The 13,389-nt window shown below is 39.4% G+C and overlaps 1 protein-coding gene across 1 annotated transcript in view; it reads right to left on the reverse strand.

Annotated features, from left to right (window-relative positions):
- The window catches only part of uba7 (ubiquitin-like modifier activating enzyme 7), a 52,550-nt gene that overhangs the window by 19,918 nt on the left and 19,243 nt on the right, over nt 1–13,389 (reverse strand). Inside the window, exons 18-21 of the mRNA XM_041783994.1 lie at nt 12,899–13,100; nt 12,715–12,806; nt 9,982–10,074; nt 7,687–7,878 (exon numbers count right to left, since the gene is read on the reverse strand). Coding sequence (XP_041639928.1) covers nt 7,687–7,878; nt 9,982–10,074; nt 12,715–12,806; nt 12,899–13,100 — 579 coding nt within the window. The remainder of the gene's footprint in view (nt 1–7,686; nt 7,879–9,981; nt 10,075–12,714; nt 12,807–12,898; nt 13,101–13,389) is intronic.

Genomic DNA, 13,389 nt, shown 5'->3' on the forward strand with positions numbered 1-13,389 from the left:
ATAAAATTTCCATTTAAGGTTAAGGTAATGGGTAAGATACCAAAATTTAAAAGTAAGAGACCTGACCTGCAAAATTGGACTCCAAAAATTTTATAAAGCTACATAGATATTGTAGCTACATAGCTACCACAGTTAAAGCTAAGCTCACAATGCAGCTACATATCTATGTTAACTTTAGCTACATTTGCTAAAGCTCAGGTTACTGAAGCTAACTTATGTAGTTATGTTAATTACATAGCTAGTGCAGCTTTGTTAGCTTTAGCTAAAGCTTATGAAGCTAAAGCAAGTCACTGTTTAACTACTTCTAAAACAGGTCTATAGATAGTTTTACCCCAGATCAGACCTCTGATCTTTCTTTCTGCTCTGTGATTTTACATCTCGCTTCATAGCTTAGTTGCTGTTGTCCCCAAACGCTTCCACTTTCTAATAATATCACTGAAAGCTGACTCTGGAATATCCAGCAGGGATGAAATATCATAAACCTTCTTATTGCAAAGTTGATATTCATCACAGTACCACATTAGTCACTGAGCTCTTCAGATGATCCATTTTGTAACACATATGTTTGCACTGTATTGCAAGGTGCTTGATTTTATACACCTGAGGCAACAGGTCTGGCCTGACTGCAATAATTAGCAAGTGTGGACAAACACTTTTGTCCAGATAGCGTATTACTGAGCTGTTTGAGTTTCATGTGTGGCAATTAAATCCATGAGTTTTCATTTATTTGAAACACTTTTTCACACAAATAAATCAACAAAAGGTTTATTTAAGACTTGAGTTCCTCCCTGAAAGTCTAAAATCAGACCCAAACACAGAGCAGGTCAGGATTCATCACTGCCTTCCTCAAAAACCCTTCAGAAAAAAATGACCTAAACGGTGAGTTTTAGACCTCAGGTTGCTAGTTGAGGTAGAGTCCTACAGACAAATAAACCCCCCCCCACCCCGTCATTGTATTTCTTATTGCAGACCCAACCAGTGGCTTTAATATGTATGAGATAAGGAAATTATAAGTTGAAAATGATGCTAACTACTAAACGCCTCAGGCTCTTAGAAAGGCTAAAAAGGATAATCAGTGCAGATTTTATTAGCTTCATCATAAATGGCTCTAAATATATTGAGCCTAAAGGGTGCTTGTATTTAAATGACTCCTGAGTTCTACTCCACCAGCTCATCTACCCTGCCTCATGCACAACTACGTGTGCCGTAAATCAAAAACCTTTGTAAAGACATGCATTGTTGTTGATGACACAAAAAAGGAAGTTATTTGTCTATGTGGAACTAAATAACATGAAACATAAAACAACAGATGACTAAAAAAGCATAAGGTCAACCCAATCATAACACCATCAACAACAAAAGCTCTGCAAAACAACAGCAGGCACAAGCCTTCAATGCTGATCACAGATTACTCATTATCCCGTGAGCACTATTCATGTCTGGGGCTTGAGTTTCAAACTGAACAATGCAGCTCCATGCTTGAGCTCCCGGAGGAGTTCTGAGGACTGAGGATCATGTTCACCCACCTTTTTTTTCTTTACTGACACAGTCTGAGGAGGCAAACACAGATTTGAAGTACCATATGTGAAGTAAATCTCCCTTTTGTTATCTTATTTCTCTCTTCAGTCCCTCTTATTAGAGGGGTAGATGTGAGAGCTTCAATAACAGAAAGGCATTTCACTTAGCAATTAATGACGGGTTTGCCTTCTTTATGTTGAACACCACCGTACCAGCCTGCATTTATGATTTAACTTCTCTTCCTAATTTTTCGATGCAGTTTAAAAAATGCATTGGAAGTTGTCAATGGATATTATTAAAAACAGATGCTGCAACATATAAAGACAAAATCCCCTCTCTCCCTCAGTGAGATCACATAGTTCTCACTGGGAAATCTGGCTTCAATACACAGTTTCCTGTGAGGGCAGGAAATGGTCTTCATTTCTGCAGCCAATTAACAAAGAACCAGTGTGAGCGTCGACCTTGGAGAGGCTTTCTTGAAATCAGGAGCCCGCTAATTCAATTAGGACTAAAAGGGCATTCTGGGGAAAAAGGGCAGCAGGGGAGTGTGAAAGGGCACGCAGTAAGGGCTGGGGTGTGGAGGATGTGTGCACAGACATGGAAGAGAGAGTAACTGCATGGCACACAACCAGCAAGAAAGTCTAGAAGGAAAGTAGAGACAGCATACATACACTGCAGAGTCAGGCAAAGCTGCTTCAGGGGCTGAAGATGGAGCTATTAAAAACCCAGCTGTAACATGTCCTCCTCTGTCCTGGCCTCAAGGATGTTTCTCTGAATCTACTGAAGCTGCAGCTCTGATGCAGCTGCAGAAACGTGACACTCATTAAACATCATTGTTGTATAAATATCTTTTAATGTCTTCTAAGGAAACATTTTTCTCAAAAACAAAGCATGCACTATCAGAGTCTGTGATCTGAGGTGAACTTCTTCCTACCATAAAGCTCTTAATGACACTGTTTGTAAGGCTTTCAAAGAAAGAAAAACTCTTAGAAAGGTTCAAACGGACATTTTAGCCATCACCATCTTGGTTTTAAGTCTTTAATTTTGTCTTAAGACTTGCAGTTTGTGGCTAGATTTAAACCTAATTCAACTCTCATTTTGGGTCGCTAGGGAACAACAGAAAAAGTGTTACTGAAAGTACAGTCATTTGATTTATTAGATATTTCTAACAAAAACACATTCACAAAAATTGCTCTGAGCAGCTCGCACAGAGCAACAGTAGTGTTTATTTGTAGAGCTATAGCTTTCAGTTATGTGACCAGGGGGGAGGGCTGAAGGGCAAAAAGTGCCTACAACAACAGGAGAGACTACTGACCATTAATCACAGTGTGAAGCTGCAGCACAGGGCATTTTATTCCACCTCCCCCAAAAAACTCATGTGTGCATCATCTGACAACAGCAGAAAGAGGAAGATACAAAAGTAAACTGTCAAATCAATAATATCAGAAAGGTCTGATGTTTTTGTACAGTTACATCTAGGGTAGACGAGAAGCGTTCACTGAAAAAAGGAATTTGTGGACCTACTTTAAAAATGGCATCAATTTGTCTGAAGCAATTATTTTATTTAACTCAAACTAACATGGTATGAACCTCACTCAAATTGCAACATATTAATTTGATTTGAATACATTTAAATAAATTGCTCGTAACAAACTGAAGCATTTTTTTAAAAGTGTGTCTGCAATATTTTTTCAGTGTTCCCTTTACTCTTCCCCCAGGATAAGTCTATGGCAAGTTTTATGTATTTACAAAGTGTTTAGGTCAATATATGAAGAATGAGAAATTCTTTATCACTGAAGCATAGGTGAAGGTTAATTAGCTAACAATAGTTAAGTAAGTAAATGACAGCACCATAGATGACACTGGAAAATGTAAAGCATAAAATTAGATGTGCATCAGGAATGGAGGAGAAACTTGTTGATTTGTGGAGAGAAAACAAGTTTTTATCAGAAAGTGCTGTAACACACCACAGATGAATGGACAAGGGAGGAAGCTGGACTGAAATGACAACTGCAATGGACTTAGCTTGACTGAATATAGCTAACAGCTAACCATGGTAGCTTCTAGGGGTGGGAATCATGAGTGGCCCCATGATAGGATATTATCACGATACTTGGGTCACGATTCAATTTTATTGCTGTTTTAAACATTTTGTAATACAGTGAGTATTGCGATACCATATATTGCGATTTATACCATCTTTTCAACTGTTTAGATGATTTAGCATCAGTCTTGCCCTCATGTTTGTCGTATTTCCATGGTATTTATTTTCATGTAGCACTTCTTGCAAACCTCATGTGTCATGTCCATCTCATTCGTGCCCTGCTTGCATTCCTAATGTCCTTCCCCTGGTGCTGCCATGTTTGTTTTACTAACTTTCTCCTGCTCTATGACCGTCACCTCTATCGACCTCACTGGACAAACAACTGTCCAAAAAAATTATCTTATTTTTCCATGAACGTAGACTTCAGTTCATATTAGTAATTAATTTGAAAAAATCGATACTTGGTGTACGAGACGATACGATAGCCTATATAACCGGACAAAATATCGCGATACTGTGCTGTATCAATTTTTTTCTCCCACCCCTAGTAGGTACTATGCTCTAAAGTCGCATTTGACCATTTCAGATTTGGCATTTTGGGAGATGAGACTCGGCTGACACTCTGGTAGTCAGTGAACAGAATCTGTTAGTGTGTGTGGTGTGCTGTGTAGATCCTCTAATTCTACACCACACCCTATATGGTCAAATCTGTGATTATTTGTTGACATGTGTAGAGTCTCTCACACTGAAAACATCAGTTAAGATTTTAAAAATCTTTGTGTGCGTGGCAGTCTTAAGTGGCAACCATTCTCTGCAGTGGAGCAGAGAGCCTTTCCTGCCCACCAGGAGGCATTTCCATGAGCGTATGAGGTCACATACAAGTTATGAATTTGACCTCTTGATCTCTAATCACAGACTCCACATCAGTAAAGGGTCTGGATATATAGCATTGCAAGTGTTCTGTTTTTTTCTACGTTTGCTGTCTAAGTTATATTGCATAGTTATGTATCAGCAGGCTCTCACTTAAGCAGCAGAAATTGCCCATAAGAACAACAAAAAAAAGAACTGAAATGTTTTCTCTACTAATGACATACCAGCTCCAATCAATCTTATTCTGGCAGTGATTTATTTGTCTCCATAGTGAAAGATCTTTACAAGAGCCAACAATTATTATGTCATCAGATGATGATAGATGATGTAGTGGATAGGTCACCATTAACGACATTAGTCTATTACCTTTACTTTAAACTCTAATAATAAAATCTGACACTTTAATGTCACTGGACAGTTGAGTGCAATAGAAATGACAGTGATCACAGAGACATCTGTCACACTGTGAATGTAATAATTCAATATGAGCTGAAAGTTTAAGTGTTTCAGTAAATCTTCTCTCATATGTGATTAATGACCAGCTGGTGGAGGAGGAAGAGTACAGCTCAAGCACTGTTTCAACAGCGTCATTGCCAAGTATAAAACAACCCAAACAAAAAAAATCAAATTTAAATGCAGGTTTTGTGACATTTCTGGCTGTTCTAGTCAGAATTTGCAAGACCAGTTCCTCCATAAATGCGCTGAGCCTCATCCCTCAAACCTCAGAGCATAAACACAAGAAGGAAAGCGATACTGAAGAATGGCAGTGTGGCAGTAGACAAGGCCAGCCTCCTGTTTGTTTACATATTTCTGCCTCCATACAGAGAATAGCAACAGCAGGGGGAAAGCCAGGGGGACTTCCTATTTTGGGAAACAGCTGCTTTAAAGCAACAATTTCTGGAAAAAGGAGAGCATGGCAGGACAGGGAGCAGTAAAATACAGTAGTTTATAAGTCTGTGAGAGAAGCATGCATGTATAAACAGTACTGCCCAGACACCACTACTCAAAATACTTTGAACACAACCATCTCTTCAGAGCTCTGTAGCTGTGAAATGCTGATTTAAATGCGCAAAACTTAAAAAGGACACTGGGGAGAGCCACAAGTAAATCCACTGAGAAATGAGTGTTGTTATTTGATATTAATGAACGGAGACTGATCTCATAAAGGGGGCGGTCTGAGTCATTGGAAAAGTAAGCTGAGCTTTTAATACAGCATGTCTGATCAGGGATACTTAGCAGCTGCACGTCTGCAGTTGCTTCAAAGGCCATCTAATTGAACCTTTTCTCATGTTAGACAGATTAGGGAGATAAGAGAATATTTACACATCTGTTCTGTTTCTACTTTTATTGCTGCAGTTCTATTTAAAATACTCAAATACTTTAAATTATTTTTCACTAAGCCTGCTGTGGTAAGACTTGCATTACCCATCACAAATACTGCAGCATAATCTGCATCGTATTTTGAAAAGTGGAGCCATACCTTCAACCTCCTCGTATCAGCCATGCTTGCTTTGATGATTCAGTAAGCTGCTACCGACGTCATTACTCTCGTACGTGCGGTGCTGGGTTCGTGTCTGGCATGGAAAATAGACTACTCTTCCACTCTCTTCCAGTCACAAGGATGCGCTGAAGTACTGAAACATGGTACTGTTTGATTTTACATGAATCGATACTCGGGAGTACTGACACAATTTGGTCGGTACCTATAAAAGTACAGAATTCGGTACCCAGCCCTAGCAGTGGATAGAGTTGGAAACTGGGAAGAGAGTTTGAAGACTGGCAAGAGTCACAGGCTTTTTCTCAGTTTCAGAATCAGAATCAGAATCAGAATACTTTATTAAAAGTTCAGTAAAGTAAATGAGAGATTGTTTTTATTTGCAGACATTAGAGCATTTTCCACTCTGAGTGTAGAATTTAGCAGTAACCTGTCTCTCCCTTATCCTTCTTATATGAGTGTTAAAGCACACACATGTTCCACATTTACTCATGCATACTTGCATTCAGTTTTCCAGAATTTGGTCCACAACCCTAAAATTCCTGACCCTGGGCCCTACCGGGCCTCTTTCCTTGGGTTATGTGATGCCTCAGCTCTAAAAGCTGATACTGCATGCCCATATGCTCTGCTAAAAAGTCTGGCTGTGGATAATCCTTTGTCTGCCTAATTCTCTGACTAAAATGCCTAAAAACTTGAATATACAGTGTAACTTCTGACAGGGATGGTGTCAGATATTTTTTAATGTCCCTTGCTTCTCTCGTGTGTCAGCGAAATCCAGAGTATACAGAAAAGGGAATATGAAATATGTGCAAACACTTTCACCAAGCTTACAGCCAACAACTGCGAGAACATCTGCGTCTTTGTATGTAAGGATGAGGGCACGCATGGAACTCCAGAACTGCACAAAAAGTCGCAGCTGCTTCTGTCATCACAACAGGCTTTAATGCAGCTGCAGCATTTCTGTCTGTAACCAACGCTGAAACCAGACCTCCACTGTCTCAGAGCTGCCTGTCAGAGCAGCCTCACGTCCCACAGGACACGGTTACCCCACTCACTGACCTCCAGTGACCCCTGTCTGTCAGGGCTGCAATGCTCTGAGGGAGAAAGCTGGAGAGGGCAGCTCCAATATCTGAGACCTTCAAGAAGGGATAGATTGAGGATTTTGGCCTTAAAGGAGGCAGCAGACTTATTTTACTACAGTTCCAGACAGTTTTGACCTAAAATGTGACCTGTAGAGCCGCCCAGCTTTTGAATCTGGCTTGTAGCCACTTTGTGTTTTTGTTTTAAAGCTTGGCTGATACAGCATAAAGGACCCAGTGTGACCTCACAAACCTGGTAACCTCAAACATTTGGCAGGATTTGAACCTTAAAAGAGTCTGTCAAAAGAGAATAAGCTCCTGTCCTTTTTCTTTGAATTACAGTCACTTTGAGTTCACTTAATTTGTGCAAACACCAAGCTAGACGTGGATGTGTTTGTGCTTTACCTGCACTGAGGTGCTCTGAGGATTACATGGAGCTATAGCTAAGGACTTGGCTTATATGCTTTAGATTGACAGTTGACAGTGGTCTCTAACCCTGAGAGCACTCTTTCATGACTTAATGCTCTGCAGCCAGAGAGGAAGGATATAAAGGAGCACACAGATTTACCCCCAAAGTAGACAGACTTTAATAATAAATATATACAGTAAGAGTCTGTCAGCCAGTATAAAGAACACCACTCATACTGGATGTAGTGTGTGTGCACAGAGCTGCTACTCACTTCAAAGTGTGGGGGTGGGCTTGGCTGGGACATCACAAAGTACTGAACAGACAGGGTGAAGTAAGCCGTGCGGTAAGAGCTGATCTTCTTGTGGCCCTGCACCAGTTTGTACAGCTCCAGGCACATCAGGCCCGCCACTGCGGCTGTGGTAGTAGCTATGGCTGGGATGATCCTCCCAGCGATGCGCTTGCTCTGTGAAGGAGACAGACAAGAGTTCACTGAGTGCATCCTTAAAATGTACAGCTGGTCCTCTATACGCAGATAAAGATGCAATGTTATAGGGTTCCTGTCCTCAAATTCTATTTTTAAAGGGTTTTTAACTTTACTTCTCTTTTTGTTATTTTCTATTAAAAGAGTAACTAAACTCTCAGAGCACTTTTTCTCAGATAAAAACCTTTGTATATGGGAATTCAGAAGTACTGTTGATCATAAATCAGTTAGGGATAAGTATAAGAAGTAAAAAGAGAAGTAAAAGCAGTTATTGTATGATATAAAGATATTCCAGCATAAGGAATAGTCATGTAGGAGAAATCCATGATTAAGTTTAAGTATCAAAAGCAAGGCAAGGTTAAAAAAAAAATCACACAGCTCAATGGAAGTTCTTTATAAAGTGACAAACTGAGCATTAAACACATTTAGAACATAATAGAAAATAAGAGCATGATTATGAGATATTAGAATACAAACTATATTAATGTAAAACTAGAAAGAAAGAAATATGGCATTAGGCAAAAATAAGACATACCAGTAAAAAATATATAAAATACCCTCAATTGTGTGTTTGTGTGTGTCTATTCTATTTGAAAGCTGCACCAAAAAACGACTTTAAATTCGCAGCCTTTGTAAGTGTTTCCATAATATATGCATCAACAGAGAGTGTTGAGAAAAGCAAAGCCCTTTTATTCTTTTCTTAAACTTATCTTTCATTGTTTTACTGAGTCTATTTGTTTAAGATTGATTAAATACATATACATTTATGGTCTAGTTTTGTATTTGTAGCTCACACAGATTTCTGCAGTCTGTTTCATTTTGCTTTATCCGTGTTTTATGTACAAGCTGCTCTATACTAGTCTATTTATACTTGTTTTTAGAAACCTGCCTCATTATCAGTGATGTTCAAGATTCAAGACTCAAAGCTTTTCTTTTCATGTGCACAGTTAGGAAGCACGTTCCCATAAACAGTGACATTCTTTCTTTGCCGTCCACAATGAATGCCATACAGTAAAGTACAAGATATATAAATGCATGGGAAAAATACGAGACAAAAAAATACACACAATAAAAAATAACACATATATATAATATAAATAGACATCTAAATGTACAAAATGGCAGTGAAATAGAATAGGCCTTTAAGCAGCATGTCAAGTTGAGCAGCATGTTAAGTTGAAAGTCATGTAGTGCAAGGCTGTATGTGCAATGCCTCGGCAAGGTGCAACGTTGTGCAAATGGAGTTGTTACTGAAAGGTTTTGAGACATGTACAGAGCAAATTTTTATCTTTTCATTGTCTACAAGCAAGCATTTTACTTCTAATAAATGATTAAAGATTACCTGCTTCAACTGTAATTTGAAGCACATTTGCACTAGTAATCAAGGCATACAATAATACAATGCTGGCCGGGCCATCCTGCAGTGTAACATCCTTCATTTTCAATGCTTCAGATATATTTTACTGTGAATATTTTAAATGTCATTGCGTAAAACCAGGAATCCCAAAAATAATTCTGGGAAGTATCTACCACATTTGCAAACAACAAAAACTGAAGTCCCGCTTATCATTTTGATACTGACGTATCATCTTATTTTGTATTTCAAAATGTGTATTTAACAAATTGGTGAATAAGACTCATGTTCAGTTAAATTGTGAGAAAAAGTAAGGTTCTTCCAACAAGATAAAGCATGAAGAAGTCTCATTACACAAGGGTAAACCTCTTTTGTCCCCCCTCACTCAGCAGCACCCCCCACTCCCCACCCCCCCATCTGTCTGTGTGTTGTGTGTGTGTCTGCAGCAGCCGCGGCGGTGTGGCTCAGGTGTCACCTCCCAGGCGACAGGTAAAGTGCTGTGATTAGTTCTGCCCCGGGAACAAAAGGAGAGGAGGCTGCTTTGGTGGCTTTGGGGCAGGTGTGTGCAGCACCAACTAAAAACATGACCCCAAGGGAGGAGGCAAGGTTTTCATGCTTTTTCTAATGCACAAAGCCTCCAACCACAGCTTCATCCCTCTGATTTTCCCTCTTTATTTCATACTCTATACACAGATTTGACTAGATGATACATGTACAAAATAAAAGCTGACCTCATGCCGATCAGCTGCAGGGATGTCGTAGTTCTCTGCTCTAAGATTTGAAGCTGCGACAATGTAGTCCATGTGGAAGTTGCTGTCATCATCCTGTGCAAAAAAGGGATGCAAAACAGACTTCATTATTCTTTTATATGACCAAACCTTGATGCAGAAGGGCAAATCACACCTGTAGTGTATTCATGTTAATGCAGTGTCATCCCTGCTCCATTTGTCCTCTTTGAAACTTTTGTTGTAGGGTCACTTAGATCATTCTCATACATGACATGGTCATCCCGTCAGAATTTGCGGGAAATCAAATTTCTGTTGTGATCAGTGCAGCCAGTGAGGTCATGCCTCTGCTGCTGCGGCTCTACAAAGGCCAGACGAGCGACTGTCACTCAGCGACGCCTTCAGGGGATGTGAGGACGCTCCTCATAAGCAACCTGATGCAACTAAAACCCTCCTACACACATTCCATCCACCCGCAGCCTGACCTGTGCAGGTAGTGATGGAAATAAAGAGGAGGGGGAGCGGGGAAGATTAGGGATTTCATTCTTCTTTGGTGATGATATTTGATATGCCTCTAACTTACCTCATGCACCTTCATCACTGCTTCTCCTGACTCATAGAATGGATTTGGCAGAACCTTATTCAGGCTAGAAATTCTTCTTACATTTACCTCTGCAGCTACAGCAGCTGCATCCTGTCTGAACACCTCATTGGTTTTTGTTAAGCCTGAAGTGGAGGGTGCATGAGGTGAAGATTCTGTCACCATGACACAAAGAGGTTTGATTTCATCTCCACATTCATTAAGATACAGAAAAGGATAATACAGAGGCAAGAATTTTAATCAGTATGTTCCTTTGTCAAGGTTTCCAAGGAAATCACTGGAGGTTCATGAGGGTCAGCAGGTAAATTGGAAGTAGGTTGAAAGGAAAATTTCCTAACAGGAGTTAATGACAAAGGGCTTCAACTTAAATTTAGGGAAAGGCATCCGTAATTACACAAGGTGATCTTGCTGACACTGATTCATTGTGTTTATTGAGCTTGGAAATAGAGAGTTGCTTTAGAAATCATTTAATTCATGCATTGTCAATTCTTAAAATTGTATTTTCCATATAGCTAGCTATCATCTTACTGAGAAAAATCAGTTCTTATGAATTTATGGCTATACTAAATCAGTTTATCACATTTTTTTCTGCATTTTTGCAGTCAACCTTGGAGTTGGGTGAAAGTTGTCATGAATTATACACCACTTATAAAACTTGAGAACAGTTATTTATTAAAAAAAACAAAAATAGTTAGAGTGGCTGCTCTTACATATGTATTTGCCCAAATATGCCGGCTTGCCCCTTTTTTCTTAAAATTTTCAGGAACAATGTGTCTGTTAATGGCTTTTATTTCTAGACAACATTTATGCAGTTTAGCTTTTCTGGGGTTCAACGACCAACCACACAAATATGTCAGCTGTGTTTCGTTGCTGCTTTCTCAATGCTCTGCTGAAAAGTCAAATTTTTGGAACGCCACTGTGCTTATCGGTGTTAATTCTCCTTCACCAACCAATGAAAACCAAGAGCATTGTCAACAATAATAACACCCACCAAGACTTGTAATGAAGAGGGTAAAATTTCCACCTGCTGCTTACAGCAGGACGTAATTTAGGAATGTGTGATGCTGTCAGCATGATATTGGTATCAGCAGATAATAGCTTACAAAACTTAAATACTGGTGCTGGCAGGTATGAACATTTCTGCTTATATTTACAGTCAATCTACCAGCTATACATCATGGCAGTAAAGGATGTGCATTTTACAGAAAATCACTACTGAACAGTAATGTATCAGAAAATTCAAAGACATTCTATAGTTGTATGTCAATGAGAAGTGCACTGAAACTGAGGTCCATGGAGCATCCTGCAAAACACTGGACACTGGCCTTTAAAGCTTAGACACACAGAAGCATCACTACACTTCTTGTCTTTTGCTCTTTATATACAATTAATGACTTTTTGAACATGCCTTAAAAACTTTGCCAGTTTGCTGCCAATCTTAACAAAGCAATCAGTTAACTAAGTTTGTTGTAGATAGCTGGTGTGTTATAGTCTGGTCTTATCATTTGCATTTTTGTGCCATATTCCACAACCAGTATCAACATCATGGAGGATTGGGGACCTCATAGACTGGTCAACATTTGGTGAACATTTCCTCATGGCTTTCAAACAACAGAGAGTGATTATTTGCTGAGAGGGGGTGTGAAAAGGAGAGACGGTGAAAGTGTGAAGATGTAAAGTAAATGCTATAATATCAAGGGAAACACACCGTTAGGCATGAGTGTGCTACTTTAAATACACTGACACTTCCAGACAGTATGCCTCTGTCCCCAGTCCCTGCCTTTCACCAAACTGTGCTCATGCAGCTTCTACATAGACACATATATGTAGGATTAAATCTGTTCCACATGAACTGCTGAATATGTTCTTACTGTTTGGATGTTAACTTCTAAAATATAATTTTTGTTCCAAGGTGTTACAGCAGTGAACAAGGAATAAAAGCAAGCTCTGTTCCCTAAATGTTTTCAGGAGAGGCACAGATTCGGGTCACTAAGGACCCAAAGATTAGGAGGGGAAAAAAATCAATTTTGTGAAAGCACCTATAGATCTGAGTGAAGTTCCCTGCTAACACTCAGCCGCCTGACTGTCTGTGGATTCTGCAGAGTGAGCAGCAGAGGTGTCACTCAGCCATGTCCTACCTTCTCAAAGTCTAAGGGGAACATCTGCATGGCTGAGCTTTTCAGAGCTGGAGAGGCCAACTTTTTCTTCAACTCCTCAAGTCGGGCTTTTTCTGGTGCAAGGACAAAGAGATACAGAAAGTGAGTAATAAGACCGTAAAGTAGTCAAAAAGTTGAGAAGCAACACAAGTAGAAAATGACTCACCAGCGTCATCGCACCCCTTTTCTTTGTCCTCCTCCATCTCTTTGTCAGTGACATAAATCTTCACAGAGGACTTTGGGGTGAAGGATGGCACAGAGACTTTCTGTAAGATTTCTCTGATCGATGCTGAGTCTCTTGTTCCGTTGATGCCATAGATCTGACCATACAGGTTTGCTGCTGCGATCACATAATCCATATGGGTAGACTAAAACACACAAATCAAATTTGACTTCAGTCCTTCATGTTGAAATTTCACAACAGGAAACAACATTCTTATAAATACTGAATAAGCTGACCTGAAAATATGAAGTATTACTAAGTCACTTACATGTCTTATAGTTTAACTTTGGATCAACAGACAAGACAACTTTGTTAGACAATGAAATACATGTGTAGAAGTAGAATAAATAGGATTTATTAAAAACTGATTCCAAAAATTGCAGGGTAAAACTAGGAGCACAGAGAAGATTTAACAAATAATAACTTGAGAAAGA

The sequence above is a fragment of the Cheilinus undulatus genome, linkage group 3 (genome assembly GCF_018320785.1).
Source record: "Cheilinus undulatus linkage group 3, ASM1832078v1, whole genome shotgun sequence".
In the NCBI taxonomy this organism is placed as follows: Eukaryota; Metazoa; Chordata; class Actinopteri; order Labriformes; family Labridae; genus Cheilinus; species Cheilinus undulatus.